Here is a 19,879-nt window from a genome sequence, read left to right on the forward strand (position 1 = left end):
TTAAATATCCCCTCTATCTACAGACATTCTTATCGTCTCCGTAATGTCCAATAAAACACCGGTGGTACTATGTTTCCTTCTAAAACCCGACTGAAAATCAGATATACTACCAGTTGAGTTCAAATGCAATAAAATCGGTTCTCTTAATAAAACCTCCAAAATCTTCAAGCATATAGGAATAATGCTGATAGGTCGATAATCCGATGAAACTTTCGGATTCCTATTTTAAGGAATTGGTACAATTCTGCTGATTTTCCAGCTGTGCGGAATCGTAGAAGTGATGATGGAGTTTATAAGGTATGTGAAATGCTCAGAATTAGTGGAAAAATTAATTTTAGAAACCTAAGCTGTATGCCATCAGCTCCAACTGCATTCGACTTTATCCTTAAAAAAAGTACCAAAAAGAATAAAATTTTTAGGCCTTAGGAATTCGAATTTCAAAAAAGTACCAAAAAGATTTCTAGTCTTTATTGATCGGAGCCAGATGCATTTAATATAGTATATCTATGTTTATTTATGTAGGAGATATACATGTTAACAGAGGGTTCTACGGGGACTATTTTTACCCCCCACTTGAATTTCTAATTTCAAAAAAGTATCAACCTGTCGGCTCTTTTTTGATTAAAGGCGGACGCATTTAAAATATTATTTCTATGTTTATTTGTTTTGGAGATATAGAGATACAGGTTTTACCCGTTTTTGCCCCATTTGTCCCCCTTAACCACCGAATTTCCAAAAATCCCTTCTTATAAATAATAAATAAAAATTTTAAAAATAAAATTATATTTTATAATAAAGGACGAGCTTAATGCATTTTATTAACAAATAAAATATAACCGTATAATTTTTCTTAAATATTGCAAAAAGATAATAATTATTCAACTGGAATGTTGTCATAAAAGTAATGGCAATCTGCTGCAGATAGCATTTCATTTTTCTCTAAACTCACATTTTCTCAACTTGTTTTGCATTCAACAATAGCATTCATTGAGTGTTCAAACATATTTAAATTTCGGTATATAATTGGTGAAATTGTAGAATTTATTTCTTCTACGCACTAATTTTACACAAATTTTATGAAATACAAAGATTATACCTATTATAAAAAATTAATTTTGTATGTCAATTGTGTCAATGTTGTACAAAAAAGGAAATAGTTAGGTCTTTTTGCGTTTTTATTGAAACCGGTGTTGTAGTTAGGGCCTTTTATTTTGTCAATGAAGTCGCTATTTTTGAATAATAACAAGAAGTGAAACGCTGTCAAAAAAACCTAAGTCGGTTGTCAAAAAAAACCTAACTATATGAATTTATTGGGAACATATTATTTATATGTATTGGTGAAAAAAACACTTTCTCCACACTCCTCCAACACACATAGTTGTATAAAAGCGACCTTAAAAATTATAACAAAATTTTATTACAATTAAATTTAAAAATTCGGACAGTTCTCAAATTATTTATTTTATATTTATTCTGGAAAGGTTTTATAAACAGATTTTTCATCTTTTTATTCAATAATTTCTGCAAAAATTAAACTTATTTGAATTTTGTATAAATTTTCAATACGAAATTTTACAAATGTGTTTTTTTCAGTTTTAATTTCAACACCCAAAAATTAATTGAATGTCAAAAAAAAAATCAAAAATATATTTTTCGTTTGTGCAAAATATACAAGTTTCGGTTAATTTAATGGTTTAAATGTGTGGAAAAAAATTAAAAAATTTTATGTGTTTGTGAAAGTGTGTTGTTAGAATTGCAATTTTATAGCAATTTTCAATAAAAAGTTTTGAAGAAAAATCTTTCTCTCAGTGTGTTGAATTCACATACTACTTGTATGTGAGAAGAGAGAGAGGTTGTTGTTGTAGAAAAAGATAGAGCCTTCCCTTCTTGTTATTCTTTGTTCTTCAATAACACAAAAAATTACATGTCAGAATTTCGAAAAATATTTTTTCTTGATTTGTGCTAAATGTGAATTATTAGCCATAATTTAAGTAAGACATTTTTTTTTGCAATTTGCATATGAAATTTATAACAAAACATTGAGTATTTATTGTATTGTATAACAAAAAGCCTTTCTGAGTCCATCATTTTGTCGAATAATTAAAAAAATTTTAAATAAAATGTTGAATTTTTTTTAGAAAAGTTTATTATTAGAAATATTTTATTTTTCAATAAAATTTAATAAATAATGATAATAGTAGTGAAGAATTATAATAATAACAAGAAAGTATGGTCGTCAAGCCTGACCATATAATACCCTACACTAAGAAAATTAGCAAAATAATTTTTTTATGGACCGATTGCCATGAAATTAGACCATGTGATTTGTGTCCATATGAAAGTTATTTGTGTTGAATTTTGTGTGTATAACATCATTTTTAAGAGATATATGCTCACTAAAGCGATTTTCGGAAGAGGACCTCACAAAATAAAATTGCGATCGATTTCCGATTTTTATAGATACTCACGTCTAGAATTGTGCCATTTAGTGTAAAAATACGATTGTTAAAGTTTTAGCTCAATCGGACTTTGCCTTCCCGTGCCGAAAGTGCCTCGAAGTTTTAAAATGACTACTACTTTTTCTCATTTTGACCTCACTTATTTTCTCAACTATTCTGGCATCTCTTGAACTTTACTCCATTTTGAATCATCTGGCATCTACTAGTTAATTTTTCATTGCTAATCATGTATTACAGCAGAAAGTAAAAATCTGGGAATCCCAATTTTGGATTTGACTTGTCGCTTGTAAAGGTATTGACAGAGAAATATTAATTTAAAGTTTGTTGTTGCAATATTGGTAAGCAAAGGAGATGATGGGCAACTACTGGGAATCTCCGCTTTAGAGAATAGCACAGGTATCAGTCAGGCAGAAGCTGTTAGCGATAGCCTTTTTGAAAACTTCAGGACTCTTTCGGCACGGGAAGACAAAGTCAGATTGAGCTAAAACTTTTACAATCATATTTTTACACTAAAAGGAACATTTCTAGATGTAATGCAAGCAAATCTCGATTTCAACTTAAATAGGGCTCACAGTTGGTTAAATAACAACAGCGTGAAGATCAATTTGGAGAAATCTTAGGCTATGGTTTTTAATAACTTTGATGACTGTGTGAATATTAAAATAAATGGGCATGGTATTGTGACCGTAGCTAGCATGAAATGTCTAGGCTTTATATTAGATTTTACGTTTTGATAAACACATAAACAGTGTTTTTTCTAGAATTTCTTTTACTTTAAAAATATTATATAATACTAGCTGACCCGGTGCGCTTCGCCACCCCAATTAGAAAAGTGAAATAGTACTATTAAGTCTCCCTTTGTGGATCTAATTGTAAATGTCTAATTTCATATTTCTGGGTCCATTATTATAGAAAATGCAAAAGAAAGTTACCACTAAAGTCACCTTTTGTGAATTCAAATTCATTCAGAATCATGTGTGCCTAATTTTAAATTTTTAGGTTTATTATTATAAAATATAAAGTATCATTGTAATAAACAAATAGTACAATTGATTATCACTTTTGAATTCGCATTCACTAAACCATAACCCGTTAAGTTTAAATTTGTATAGCCTTTCCTATATTATCAACAAATTTTGTTCCTATAACAATTAATATTTAAAAATTATCACAAAACCGAAAAAAACGAAACCGCGGTTTTGAAATTGTTCGGTTTTTTGGAAACTCTAGGTCCGTTATTATAGTAAATTCAAAAAAGTTCCTATGAGAACAAGTACCAAGAAGTATGGCATTGAATTTTCACTCACATGTGACCATAGACGACTAATTTCATATTTCTATGTCCATTATTACAGAAAATTCAAAAAGTACCATTAGAATATACAAAAAGTACCAAAAAGCCCCCACTTGTGGTTTCCCACTCACTCCCATATAAGCTTAATTTCATGGTTTTAGGTTAAATGGTGAAGAAATTACAAAAAGTACCATTCGAATAAAGAAAAAGTACCAAAAAGTCTATATCTAGAATTCTCACTCACTTAGGACCATATATGCTAAATATCATGTTTCTAAGTTCATTGTTATAGAAAATTCAAAAAGTACCATTAGAATAAAGAAAAAGTACCAAAAAGTCTCCCCCTAGAATTCTCACTCACTTTAGAACATATACGATTAATTTCATATTTTTATGTCCATTATTACAGAAAATTCAAAAAAGTACCGCTACAATATATATAAAGTACCAAAAATCAGTCACTTGTGGATTCCCACTCACTCCGGTCCATATAAGACTTACTTCATGTTTCTAGGTTCATTGGTGAAGAAATTACAAAAAGTACCATTCGAATAAAGAAAAAGTACCAAAAAAGTCTCCCCCTACAATTCTCACTGACTTAGGACCGAGTATGCTTAATTTAATGTTTCTAAGTCCATTGTTATACAAAATTAAAAAAAGTACCATTATAATAAAGAAAAAGTACCATGAAGTATCCACTTGAATTTTTACTCACATGAGACCATATACGCTTAATTACATATTTCTAGGTCCATTATTATAGAAAATTCAAAAAGTACCATTATAATATAGAAAAAGTACCAAAAAGCAGTCACTTGTAGATGCCCACCAACTCTGGCCCATGTAAGCTTTATTTCATGTTTCTAGGTTCATAGGTGAAGAAATTACAAAAAGTACCATTCGATTAAAGAAAAAGTACCAAAAATCTCCCACTAGAATTCGCACTAACTTAGGACCGTGTATGCTTAATTTCATGTTTCTAAGTCCATTGTTATAGAAAATTAAAAAAAGTACCATTATATCCAAGGTAGGCGTTCATATTGTTCTGGTTACGATGATTTTCGTCAAACAACCCGAATGTGAACAAAAGAGCGTAATAGAGCGTAAAAATACACTCATTTCATTCAGTTGCTTGATGTTGTTTTGGATATTTTATTTTTTACCCAAAAAAAAAACACACAACTTAAATGCCTCTTTTTGCCTACCAATGCATTAGATGAATAAAAAAGTACCTATAGTTCAGTTCTCACATTTTGGTACCTAAATATTGTAGCCTATTCCTAACACAAACTTCACTCAGATACATATCAGCTAACTTTAATGTCGATAAGTGAAATAATTTAAAATATTAAAAAAAAGTACCATTAGGAGAAAAGTACCAATTTCCCTTTTCTTCCTTGAGCTCAAGTTCGAGCTTTAAAAATATTCCATTTTGACAAAATTATTTATTTATGTTAATGTGCCCAAGAAAAAATATGTTTTAAATAAAGTACCAAACTGTTTACCCGGATTTGGCCCAATATACACCTTGACACTCGAGTTTCAAATAACACCCTGTTAAGGTAGGATCACACGATTGCCGCAATGCACCAATTATTGGTCTATTTTATACGTCAATCGTGTGATTTCACAACTTATTGGCTCATATGTCAAACCACAACAATATTGTGCTTATTTGGCCCAATCAAATGCAACCCTGGTACGGCAATCATGTGAATGCTTGATAGGCAACATGCACCAATAAAAAAGTTAAAAATACACCAATATTTATTGTGTTCTAGTGCGGCAATCAAAGAAGACAATTAGCGCCAATATTAATTTTTGTAAATGAAATATTGTTTTTGTGAGCCACTCTCTGACCCACATGCATCTTTTAACATTTCTTTATTAATTTTTTTATATGATAATTAAGGCCGACGCAATTTTCTTTTTTTATTTAACAAATATTTTTTTCAAAAATAGATTGGTTTTACATTTATGTAAACAAAACAAAATTTAACATGAGCACAACAGCTGTTTCTCTGAGTTGCCGTAAACTAGAACAATCGTGTGACTGAAATGCGACAATTATTGCCACTAAATCGCTTTGCGCCAATTTACGACAATCAAATTTATATAAAATGAAGCAATCATGTGACTGCAGAGAATTTGATTGGGACAATTTCTTTATTGGGCCCCAATTCAGCACAATAAAATTTGTATTAAATTGGTTCATTGCGGCAATCGTGTGATCCTACCTTTAGTTAATTGTTGTATGAATCTAGGAACCAATGTTAAAAAAATTATCAAAATTGGCTTAATAATTTCAAATAAAATGTATTTTCCCGATTTTATCCCCTTTTTGGTACCTTTTTTATCCCCATTGCTTTGGTAAAATTTAATTCAAATAAATTTCTGTATCGTGGTGGGAGCTCATAATAAAATATTCGTATGTCTATGTCAAATTATAGAAAAACATATTTTATGAAAAAGTACCAAAAATAAACACAATTTTTATCCGTTAAGGGTTCGAATTTCCAAAAAGTACCAAACTCATATTTTTTATTTTTTGTTAATTAAAGAATACGATTTAAAATTTGTTTCTATGTTTATTGGTTTAAAAGATACATGGGTGCAAAAAAAGTACCAAAATACAGTTTTACCCGTTTTCTCACCTAAAAGTTTCGAATTTCCAAAAAGTACGAAACACCTGTCAGCTTATTTTTTAAATGGAGTAACATGCAATTTTAAGTTTTTTGTATCTTTATTAGTTTTGAAGATATAAGGTTACCGAATTTACCCGTTTTTACCCCCTAAACGGTCGAATTTCCAAAAATCCCTTCTTATCGGATCGTTTTGGGGAGGGATGAACCCACAGTTAAAATTTCGTGATTCTAGCTTCAGCCGTTTGGGCTGTGCGATGATGATTCAGTCAGTCAGTAACGTTACTCTTTCATATATATATACACATCTGCTCAAAATAATAGATACACCAAAATTTATTTTTTAAAAACGAAAAAAAATAATGGTATATTGTAAAATTATAAAAAAAATTCAGTCGATTTTTATTTATAGTTAAAAGGAGAGTAAAAAACAAAAACAAAATATTTCATAATTAATAATAAATATTATAAAGTAAATTAAATTTCTTAAATTTCGAAAAATTTGGTGCTCATAATAATAGATACATTTTTAAAAATTCTTATTAAACAAAAGCTAATAAATTTTATCTTAAAAAAATTAGTTTATTATTAAAGTAAAGCTAGTATCCAGTATATCCACCTTTGTTTTGTAAAACTTTCTCCACTCTTCTGGGCATACTGGATATCAAGTTCTGACACTTCTCCAATGGAATCTCGTACCATATTTTTTGCGTTTTCTCCCATAAATCGTCTTTATTTTTGAAAACTTCCTTCGAAAGCCTTATCTTTAATTCACTCCACAAGTTTTCTATTGGGTTTAAATCAGGGGATTGGCTGGGCCAGCTTAAAACAGGTACGTTATTCTCCAAGAACCAGTTTTTAACTAATCTTGAACTATGTTTTGGGTCGTTGTCCTGCTGGAATGTCCATATTAATGGCATATTTTCCGATGCATATGGAAGCATTACGTTTTCCAATATGTCTCTATACCCACTAGCATTCATGGTATCTTCTATTCGGAATATCGGACCAACACCATTCCATGAAAAGCAACCCCAAACCATTATGTTTCCCCCGACATGTTTTACCGTCTTTTTTGTAAATTTAACGTGGAATTCTTTTCCTTTTGGTCGGCGTACATTTCTTTGGCAGTCGTTTCCAAACAAATTTATTTTTGTTTCGTCGCTCCATAAAATATTTCTCCATTTTTTTTCGCCTTCACACCCGGACCATTGTAAGTGCTCTTTAGCAAATTCTAATCTTGTTTTGATATTTTTTTGGCGCATTAGTGGCACTTTTCTGGCAATTCTTCCCGGCAATTTAGCTTGTAAAAGACGACGACGAACTGTTTGTGGACTGATTTCGTTACATAGCTCCGCAGAAATAGCTTTCGATGATATGAAAGGGTCTTTTTTAACCATAAGGACGATCCGCCTATCTGTTTCTGGACTGGTTTTCTTTGGTCTACCGCGAGTTTCTCTTTTTTGTTTTTTAGATAAAGCATTTTGGACAAAATGTAAAGATCTTCCTATGCTCTTTGCTATTTCCCGTAATGATTTTCCTTGATTTCTCATCGTTTGAACAATTTTTTTCTCATCTTCGGTACAATGATGATTTCGTCCCATTTTCTTCAAAAGAGTCCTATTTTTTATAAAATTGTTGCTAAAATTTAAATTATACTTACTGTTTCACGTAAATAGGAACAAAAAATTGCACAAAAAAAAATTGTATATAAACAAATTACAAATTACTGATGTGTATCTATTTTTATGAGCAAATAATTTTTTGTAATTCAAATAAATTCGTTTTTAAAAATCAACATGAAAGCAAATAGTTGCCAGATTTTTGACTGACATGACATTGCCAGATAGAAATTTTAATAATATCATGTATTCTTAACGCTTGCGAGGAAATTTTCAATGTTACCGCCATTTAAATTTTTTCCAATTAGGTGTATCTATTATTTTGAGCAGATGTGTAGATAGATATTTAAAACTGTTTTTATACATAAAAATATAATATGAAAAAAATTCATTGTGGGGGTGCTTTAGTTATGTCCAATACTGTATATTTATTTATGTCATTACTGATATTTTATTTCTAATTCTTGGTGGTACAAAACAAAGAAGGTTCTGGAGGTTCTTGAATTTCTTGTAATTCAAGAATTGATGGTGATATGAGAAATTTCAAGTTTCATCATTCTTAAAACGTAACCATTGCATTTTTTCGGATGTCACAATCTTTTTCCAAACTTGTTGGTAATTTCTATAGTTTCTAGGTTGTGGAATACACTTATTTCTTACCAAGATCGGTGATTTTCACACTCATTATTAGTCTTTAGGAACATTTTCCTGGTAAATTTTTAAACATTTTATAAATAGTTCTAGCTAGTAGCGTATTATCTTATATTGAGATCCGAAAAATTGGCCAAAAATGGAAAAATGGCGTCGAAAGTCATGTATTTATAGATTGCAGAACTATATCGCTTATATTCAGAATCAGTATAGCATTTTTGTAAAAGCATTTTCAAAATTATGAAATTGTGTATTTTGCAAATAACAAATTTTTGAGATCCGAAAAATTGGCCAAAAATGGATATCTACCTAAATGTTCGTATTCATAGATTTCTGAACTGTATCGCTTATATTCAGAATCAGTATAAAATTTTTGTAATAGCATTTTCAAAATTATGAAATTGTGAATTTTATCATAAAATAATAAATATGTACTTCACTTATTGAATATAGGCCTAAAAGCTTTTGAAGATAATGAGTGCATTTTTACTTTAATTTAAGGTTAGTTTATTACGAAAAATAAATAAAAAATAAATTTAAAAAAAAAAAAAACCTTAGAATGGGGTGGTTAGTTTAGTTGGCATTAAAAATCATTATGATACAAATTTTCGCAGCCTATAAATTTGTTTAAAAGCTAATCATTTTGACTAAATTTTTTAAACAAATAAACAAAACAAACGAAATTGCAAAGTAACACTGAATTCTATGAACAATAAACGCTTTATTGACTGCGTGAAAGTCTCTTAGAAAAACTGCGGCTTACAATATGTTCAAATTAATATATTTCATTTCATTTATTATCACAATTCAGTAATATAAAGCCACAATAATGGCCAAAATAACAATATCATATAGTAAAACAATAATACCTGAGAATATAATTAATCATATAAAAATAATGCGTAAAGTTACTTAAAATATATATGTACATAATAAAGTTTCATTGATTTATGCCAATTATTAATTTATTTAATTCCTTATTCTGGCTCCCCAGCCATACAAAATTTAAATATTTTTAAAAATTAAAAATTCTAGAATAAGCCCCATTCAGTAGCAAATTGTTTTAAAAGTTCATATAAAATAGTACAGATCATTTCAATCATTTGCTTCCTATTTTTACCATAGATACTAGCATTGATAATTAATTATCAACACAAAAAGAAAAAAAGCAATTAGAAAATGGTAAAAATTAAATCCAAACGAATATACTAATACTCTACTTGTCTGTCAGAATTGATTTATAAAAAAGAATAGAGAATTTAATTTATATATAAAAAAAAATCATTTTCATCGAATATGATTTCAATAGTATCGAAAAATTTTCAAACGAAAGACATTATTGGAATGAGAAAAAATGCGCAACGAATAGGGTAATACATTCCACAATCGAGCAATGCGAACTACAAAAGATCTCTCCCAGAATGATGATGAAATTCTGGGAATGCAAATCTGCGGATTTCTTTTAGATCGGGAAACACAAAAGAAGTATGTCTATTATAATTAACCACTTTATAAAATAACAACATCTTCCTAAACTTGACAAAATCAGCAAAACTCAACCCTAAATCTAACCGGAACACCCTGGCGACAAAGTTTTGCAAAAAAAAATAAACGATGACTTCAACAAATTTAATTGTTTAGCAAAATGCCAATAAACTATGTTTTAAAGAATATAAAAAAGTTGGTTAGAAAAGTGATCACTAAATGGCAGAGTCAAAAAGCATTAAAAAATGTAAGGTTAGTTTTTACACAAAACTCTAGTTAATGTCTGTCCATGCCAGAGAAAAATAAATTAGTTTAAAAAAAAATAAAAACTAGTCTAAAATTGCTGTTCTGCTTACGGCACCCTAATTATGTTTTCATTTTAAAAAGAATTCACATACAGTGCCGGACTTAAATATTCACACAGCATACAGATTTATCTTTAATCGTCCATATTTTTTAAACGAAGGCCACAACATTCGTACGGATTCCTCAAAAATATTTATTTACATATAACTTATGGAAATATATGGATAAACTAAACATAAGGTGGCACATTTCAGAAAAATAATTATCTAATATTTCGAAGTTCGATTTTAAGGGGGACAAAAATATTCACACAGTTTCTAATTTTTAATAGGAAAATAGTTTTTTTTAATAGTTTAATATTTTGTGGAGTAGCCTATCTTTTTAACACATTCACCCCTATCGGCAATAACATGTGAAATTTTGTTCCCATGAAATATTCATTTCCCTCGAAGGGAAAATTGCTATCGGGAATATCATGATGAACTTTACATTCACAATAGTTGATTTTGTTCGTAAAAGCTGTTTATTGTTTACAAAATTCCATCTACAAATTTCACAACAAGGGGAATTTTTTTCACGTGAACAAAGTTGATGAACGAAAAAAGGAAAAGGGAAAATATTTCATGTGAAATGTTGATTCGCGATAGGGGTGATTGACTGCCACGTCGGACACATATGTGTGACACAGCACTTTGCGGTTTACGCCACGTCGGACATATATGTCCGACACGACTTTTATTCTCTCTAGCCATGTCAGACAATAGTGCTGGTTTTTAAGAATTTTTTCGATGTTGTCTGGAAGTTTCTCATCAAAACTGTAATCATCACATTCTTCATCACTTTCTGAACTTGTACTGAGTATTTTTTCTAACTCAGTATTCCATAAAAAATTCCTTTTCGCCATTTCGTAAGACCCTCTTATTTATAATAAAAATCTGTTTCTAAACAGTAAATATTACTGACAGTAGTCTAAATTCGAATATTGACGTTTTCGAAGAGATTACGCAAAGAAAATGCTGTGGCTTCCAGCATCTTATTTGCTGAAAGTGCCTTGGCAGTCAATGTGTTAATGACTTCTTTTAATCGTCTTGGCATTGAATCGACCAATTTTTGGTGACGTCAGCTCCAATATTTTGCCATTTTTGTAACAGGACTTCTTTAAGTTGAGTCTTACTAATAATAAGGTGCTTTCCTACACGTTCGGCCAATTTATCCCACAAATGTTCTATGGAATTCATGTCAGGTGATTGCGGAGGAGTCGGGAGAATGTGTAGAACATGATGCACTATTCATATTCGGACGTCATGGGCAGTGTGTTTGGGGTCATTGTACTGTTGAAAATATAAACATTCCCAAGCTTTAACTTTAGAGCATATTGTAGTAGGTTTTCTTTTAAAATATTAAGGTACACTGTTTTGTCCATTGAACCGTCGATACAACTCCACAACATGACCCCTTATCCACCATGTTTGAAAGTATTTTCAACAGTACAATGACCCGAAACACACTGCCCATGACGTCCGAATATCATGTTCCCCACATTCCCCCGACTCCTCCGCAATCACCTGACATGAATTCCATAGAACATTTGTGGGATAAATTGGCCGAACGTGTAGGAAAGCACCATATTATTAGTAAGACTCTACTTAAAGAAGTCCTGTTACAAAAAATGGCAAAATATTGGAGCTGACGTCACCAAAAATTGGTCGATTCAATGCCAATACGATTAAAAGAAGTCATTAAAAAGATAGGCTACTCCACAAAATATTAAACTATTAAAAAAAACTATTTTCCTATTAAAAATTAGAAACTGTGTGAATATTTTTGTCCCCATAAAATCGAACTTCGAAACATTAGTTAAATTTTTTTCTGAAATGTGCTAACTTATGTTTAGTTTTTCCATATATTTCAATAAGTTATACGTAAATATTTTTTTGAAATCCGTACGAAAGTTGTGGCCTTCGTTTAAAAAATATGGAAGATTAAAGATAAATCTGTATGCTGTGTGAATATTTAAGTCCGGCACTGTATTTTGGTGATCTGTAACTCGAAAACAAATGTTTTGCTCGTTTTGCTATCGAGTAAATAAACATGGTTTAACGAACAAAATCGTTCGATTTGCAGAAAATCAATTTGTCCACTTTTTATTTTATTAATTGATTTCCTAATATCAACCTTCACATTCGTATTTAAAATAGGTCCTTTTTGAAATCACTCGATTTACAGATGGGTATATTCCATCCCTCCAATGACACGCTTATGTAAAATTCATTGGTTTCACACAAAGTTTTTAATCATTTCGATTTTAGTAGTTGTTTGGATTTTTTTACTTCTATTTCCTATTTTGTTGGTGGAAAGTAGGCATCCAATCCCGAAAATCGCAGGATTTGGAAATCCCGAATTGAAAACGTAAAATTTATAAAAAATGGTTCACCAAAATTGTATTAATTGAACAAAAAAAAATCAAACCACTTCGTCATCACTTGAACTTTGTCATATAATTTTTTGCTGGGAATGTATGGAGTATGTATGTATAATGAATTTCAATTATTTCTTATAAGGATTGATACGATTTATGTTGATTTTATTGTTTTAAAGTGAAAATAGCGAAACTAGCGAATTTTACTGCCATGGCTGATAAATTTTAGGTAGGGTGACAAAAATTAGGTTATTCAAATCGTACTTCTTCTTTGTCAACTGACTTTCCGTTACTAGTATAGAAAAAATCTATGAATATAATCAAATCATTTATCTGTACGGAAATAATAGAAGGAAACTTATAAAGAAATTCCCGAGATTTCAAGACAAAAGATTCCCGAAAATTTAAAAAAAAAATATTGCCAGGAATTAAGAAATCATTAAGAAGGAAACTTATAAAGAAATTCCAGATATTTCAAGACAAAAGATTCCAGAAAATTTAAAAAAAAAAAATTTGCCAGAAATTAAGAAACCTACAGTATTGGCCATATTCATTTAGTCCCTAATTTTGTAAATCACGCCACAAAGTGATATTTATATGGAAAGCAAACACAAAATTTCAAAAATTTCAAAAATTTGTTTTTGTTTTATATACAAATTCTTAACAGAACAAACGCACCAATATTCAAGCGTTGATTTGCCTTTATAATTTGAAAATTTTGTATATAAAACAAAAACAAATTTTTAAAATTTTTTAAATTTTGTTTTTGCTTTCCATATAAATATCACTTTGTGGCGTAATTTACAAAATTAGGGCCTTAGTAAAAGATAAGTTTATTAAAAATTAATTTAAAATGATAAATCATATAAAAACCCAAAACGCAACGCAAGATGTTTAAAAATTTGACTCGGTACTGCATATTTGCAATGTGAGTTATCGGAAATCACAATGAATGTATTTAAAAATTCCAAAAAAAAAAGGCGTAGTGTGTAAAATTGAAGTTTTATACAGTTTATTTAAAAAAAAAACAATGACAAGGAACAAGAACTCCAGTGAATTTAAAATTAAAGTTATTGAAGACTGAAAGACGGGCTTATCACTACATGAATTGAGTAAAAAATATTCAATTAACAGATCAGTTATTTTCTGGCTCGTTTCTAAATTTTTTAAGAGTGGCCGCATATCACCGGTGCATTCTGCAGGTCGTTCGTGTAAAACCATACGATATGATGATTCCTTGATCAAAAGAGCAATACAAAAAGATTGTACAGCATCCGCTAGTCTAGTAAGAACAAGTTTAAGATTATGCGTTAGCGAAAGAACAATCCGTAGAAGAGTAGTAGAAGCCCTTTTATTCAGCTGACGACCAGCAAAAAAACCATTTCTATCAGCTAAGAACAAGAAAGCTAGACTGAAGTTTACTGAAGTTTTACTGGAGTGTCCTAAAAGGGAAGACAGTACTGTTCCCTGACGAATCCAAATACAACTTAAGAAGTTCCGCTGTAATAAGGCGTGTACGCAGACCAAAAGGAGAAAGACTGAATCCTAATTATTGCAAAGGAACAATTAAACATGGTTTTTTTCTTGTTAGTGGTCAAGGTAATATTACCTTATCAGGTCAGGCGTCAGTTCCGTTTATACAATCTCATCACGCCTTGATTTATATTTCTTTGCCCTTTTTCACTTCTAGATATGATAGATATATAGAGTACAGGAAATTTGATGATATCGATTTCAACATCATTAGATCTCATGTGGATCATTTATATTTTTCCTCATTTTATGATAATAACTGCGTAAATTATAAACTGAATATTTTGAATTCACTTCTGTCTGAATTGTATGAATTTGTGCCCATTATTAGATTTAGAGTTAGGAGAAAAAGAGATCCTTGGATGAGAATGAGAGAAGTTATTGTAGCAAGGTATCACAGAAATCGTGCTTATAGTGTATTTAAAAATAGTGGAACGGAGGAAGATCGCAGAATTTATTGTCGTCTAAGAAATAAATTGAAGTCGTTAATACGAACGTTTAGAAGACGTCACTATATGAGGCTGTTTGACGGTGCTGACAGTAGAATGATGTGGAGAATTTTAAATAATGTGGGATGTAGTAAAAGCAATTCTTCGAACTTCTCGAACATTGACATTAACGAATTGAACCGGTATTTTGTTGTAAATAATGGCAATGTTACCAATGAATTTGATTTTGAATCTTTGAGTGGACATATTGACGGATTTTCATTTAAACCTATATACACTGATGAACTACTTAGAGCCCTGTCGAAGGTTAATTCAAACAGCATAGGAACTGATGGTTAAATTCATAAAATTAGTTTTACCATACATTTTAGATCCCGTTTTGCATTTATTTAATATGATAATTACCACCTCTACCTATCCTAATCAATGGAAACTCTCCCGCGTTGTTCCTGTCCCTAAAAAAGAATCTGCCAATGATTTTCGGCCAATAAGCATTTTGCCTGCTATTTCTAAGATCATGGAACACGTATTGAAGGCCCAGGTTATCGATTATATTTCTCAACAAAATCTTATTAGTGACTTTCAATATGCATATAAAACAGGACATAATACTACTGGCATGCTTTTAGGTTTTACGGAAACTATAAGGGACAATTTAAACAGGAACAGTAATTGTGTTATGGTTTCACTGGACCTTTCAAAAGCATTCGACCGTTTGGATCATTCTGTTCTTATTCGAAAGCTAAGAGAAAAGTTTAAGTTCTCTGTGATGGCATGTAGACTGATAAATTCTTATTTAAAAGGAAGATCACAGTATGTTGGTGTACAAGGAATCTATTCGGATATTGTCGATATTACATGTGGAGTACCACAGGGATCTATTATTGGACCTATTTTGTTCATTTTATATATGAATGATTGTGTTGATTGTTTTGATTTAGATTTAGTAAAGCCATTCATTTTTGCAGATGATATCCAGCTGTTGTTCGGTGCCTCCAGAGATTTTCCGGATGTTTTAGAGGCTATTATAAAATTTACGCTTGATAAACTGCTCGATTGGATGATGCAAAACTCATTTATGATAAATGCAGACAAAAGCAAGGCCATTATGTTTCGCACAGCTCGTCGAGATTATATATATCCTAAGATAGAAATTTGTAGCAAACACATAAACTTTGTTGATTCAATTAAGTGCCTTGGTGTGGTAATGGACCAGTTTCTCAATTTTGATGAACATATTGACTTTATTTCCTCTCGGTTAACTTTTGGACTCAGAAGGCTATACCACACTGGTTTATACTTGCCTACGAGAATAAGGTATACGTTAGCCCACGCTTTGCTAATGTATCATCTAAACTACTGCATTGAGGTCTACTCTGGTACCAATTCGCACATCCTGGACAGAATCTTTCGTGTTGTCAAGAGAATTGTGCGGTTTGTTTATTGTATTGGATATCATGAACACATATCTCAAGCTATTATCAAATTTCTATCTTGTTCTTTCAGACAGTATGTAAAACTACGAAATTTAATATATTTCTACAAGATTATCAAATATGGTATTCCAAACTATCTTCTTGGACGATTTATGTTTTCAAGATCTACTAGAAATCCACAACTTATTATACCACTTATAACATGTTCTGTTTTTGAACGATCGTTCCTTATAAGATCTGCAAGATACTGGAATATTTTACCAAATGATTTACGAGTGTTTTCTTTTTCATGTAGGTTATTTAGAAAACGTCTTCTTGACCATTTTCCCAATATGGCCAATTAATAAATGTATAATTTTTAGCTCACTAAATAGTTACGCAAATGGTGTGCCTCCACTGATAGGGAGTCTTGAAACAAATTTTATACGTCATATCAAAGAATCAAGGGTGTACATTTCAATTCGAATGAATTTAATCTAACTTATTAATTTTTATTTACGTTTTGTTTAACAAATACTTTTGGCTTATTTAAATTGTTTATTAATGTTAAAATAATATTATGGAAATAGATGTAATACGTTTTTGGCCTTGAAGGCTTTTTGTATTAAATGATAAATGATAAAAACATGGAGGATGCAATGTAATGGTCTGGGGTTGTTTTTCTGGTGAAGGATTTGGGCCAAATCAAAAAATTTATGAGATTATGGATCGGTTCATGTACCGTGATGTATTGAAAGATGTAAGGTTGCCTTATGCCAGTGAAGAGATCCACTTATAGGGAGCTTCCAACAGGATAACGATCCTAAGCACACCTCCAAAGTTTGTAAGACTTGGCTTCAGAGCAATAAGATTCAAGTGCTTCATTGGCCTGGTCAATCTCCCGATCTTAATCCTATTGAGAACTTGTGGCACATTATTAATATGAAAATAAATCGTGAAAATTGCTGAAATAAAGATTGGCAATTTTCACGATTTATTTCATGCCGTTAAAATAGCCTGGGAAGGAATATCGAAAAACGCCATAAAAACATAATATCTTCTATGCTAAGAGATGTTCTTGTGCCATCCAAAACAAAGGATTTGCAACAAAAAATGAATTAAATTTTTTTTTTATATAGTATATCCTTGAAGGGGTGCTTTAGTTTTGTCCGTTTCATTTTCTACCTTAAAATAGTATTTGTTTATCAATAATAAACATATTAACAAATGAAAATAATACATAATAGATAATAGATATTTAAAACTTTGTTTTTATACAAAAAAAATACCATATGAAAAAAATGCACTGAGCGGGTGCTTTAGTTATGGCCAATACTGTATATTGCCACTGTAGGTATATGCACATGACTGTGATGGAATTTCGTATTTATCAAGTTTTGAAATGCAATTTAAGGCTCCTTTACTATAGCTCATTTTTGTAGAATTAAAATTAGTTATTTAGTTTAATATATGTACATGATGATGGTTAATGTATACATAATACATTAACCATTTTAAAAATTGTATAGAATGCATAAAATAATAAGAAATAAAATATTATAAGTACTAAAATTTTAATATTACATATTGCATTAAAAAAAACTAATGTAAACCATATTTGACCCAATGGGCTTGGTTAATAAAATTGTATTAATTAATAATTATTGTCCATTTATACTATTAAGATGAATATGAACCATCTTTTTATCATAAAATTCCCAATTCTAAGAACTATACAAAATCTGAGCACCATTAATTCAATAATAAATACTATTAAAATCGCAGCTGTTTGGTGTTGTAAATTTATAGCTAACAAAAAATAAACAAGATATGGTCGATATGTAAAAATATTTACTTACTTTTTCTATTGGAGTACGATGAATTTGTATTCGATTTGCGACCTCTTCCTCTGCTTTTACTTAACGATTTCCTGTTGTTTCTACTTCCATCACTTTCCTGTGGAGATGAAGCTCGCGAGGCTGAAGGTGTGCTTAATTGTGAATCGCTTGTTTTGCTTAAATATTTCGGTTTCTTCAGCAATTGATAATTAAATTTTGCACCAACACGATCATTGGGAGTTTTTGGAGGTCTTCCCCTTTTACGACTTCCGCGGCCACTCATGTTTTTATTTAACAAAATATGTTCGTTACCTTAATTTGTTTCCACACAAGAAATCACTTTTTCTGTAATTTTGATTGTTTATACCAACGTTTTAACAATTACCAATTTTATGGTCAAGTTAATGTATCTCATTGAAGTTCTAAAATTTACACAAATTAAAAAAATTAACTCAGCTAGATAATTCCAAACTTCTAAAAATGTAAAACAATCCTTTTTACCTTTTATTCATAAAATTTCAGTTTTTTTTCCCAATATATATATTTTATATTTAAACTATAAAGCCACTTATTGCGACAAACCAATCCACATTACGAAGGTCCGCCATCATGGAAAATATTTTAGCATTTTTTAGTACTGTAAAGCGTCAATTTATAAAATCGTTTGTGTATTTCAGAAAAAGCAGAAATCATTTATTATTTTTATGATATTGCGAGACGGTATTAACTTTTATTTATATTTTTATTTGGCAATTTTCTACAAGAGAAAAAATTTTTCACTTCCAACTCTTCGCAGAATTCAGCAAAACTTGCATTTTAAATGTTGGCTGCAGTGTAAACGTTGGCGTGATTTTTCTGAAATAAGGCAAATGCTAAAGCGAGACGTATATAGAGTATTCTATTCACATAAGTATAAGCAAAACAACCCTTAGTTGCCATATTACGTTTTTTACGACATCTCAACACAGATACTGCCAATATTTAATTCTTTTGAGTTTAATTTTGTAGTTATATTCCGTCATTTCTTGTTAGTTAATATAAACGACATTCGAAAATTATGCGTTGTTCTAGGTATCTATGGTCTTTCAAATAATCTTAAATTGAATTTCCATTGAAAAAACAGCTACCCGCCAGCGTTGCCAGTATGTTTCGATTGTACCAAGATTTATTTTAATCAGAGTTGGAGGAAGTGTACTAAATATTTCACTAACATTATATATAGTTGAACATATTCTGATTTGTCAATATTTACACTGTGTCTACAACTGACATGAAATGCTTTATTTATCAAATAAGCTGTAATTTTATTAAGTTTGTGGCTTTTTGAAGACATCATTCTCCTTCGCTAACATTTACAAAATGAACTTTTGCTTGAATGTGCAAATGCTCGAACTACTTGTAGACATTTCTTTGTATTATCGACATAGATGGGGGTAGTGCACTAATTTTGCAGTTTGCACTAATACTTACCCTAGGTCTCCACGTAGCAATTTTTATTGCTAAGCTCAAACAATAACGTCGGCAGAACAACAGCAGAGTGATTGCTGATTGCTTTAGGTGGAGAAAACGTTCGTCACAAATACAAAATTTTCAACGAGAGATGTTCTATGAAAAACAGTGGTTTATTTTGCGTTGAATGATTTTTTTCACTAATTTCATTGTTTTTTTTTTCTTTTGGATCTTAAATAAATTAAATATTTATGAATTAATCGCACCGAATCATAGAAAGATGCAATTTTACATTAATGAAAACTGAACTGACAGCT

General features: G+C 30.4%; 1 protein-coding gene across 2 annotated transcripts in view; it reads right to left on the reverse strand.

The window, feature by feature from the left end:
- Positions 1-18,984, reverse strand: part of E(bx) (nucleosome-remodeling factor subunit NURF301 E(bx)) — an 84,543-nt gene extending 65,559 nt beyond the window's left edge. The window contains exons 1-2 of one of the 2 annotated variants that reach the window (XM_065504497.1): positions 18,615-18,957; positions 18,135-18,535 (exon numbers count right to left, since the gene is read on the reverse strand). In XM_065504497.1, the coding sequence (XP_065360569.1) occupies positions 18,135-18,396 (262 nt within the window). In that variant the 5' untranslated portion in view covers positions 18,397-18,535; positions 18,615-18,957. Of the gene's footprint in view, positions 1-18,134; positions 18,536-18,614 lie in introns of both variants that reach the window. The other variant, XM_065504498.1, reaches the window with a different exon arrangement.
- Between the last annotated feature and the right edge of the window lie 895 nt (positions 18,985-19,879).

Source organism: Calliphora vicina, chromosome 3 (genome assembly GCF_958450345.1).
Source record: "Calliphora vicina chromosome 3, idCalVici1.1, whole genome shotgun sequence".
In the NCBI taxonomy this organism is placed as follows: domain Eukaryota; kingdom Metazoa; phylum Arthropoda; class Insecta; order Diptera; family Calliphoridae; genus Calliphora; species Calliphora vicina.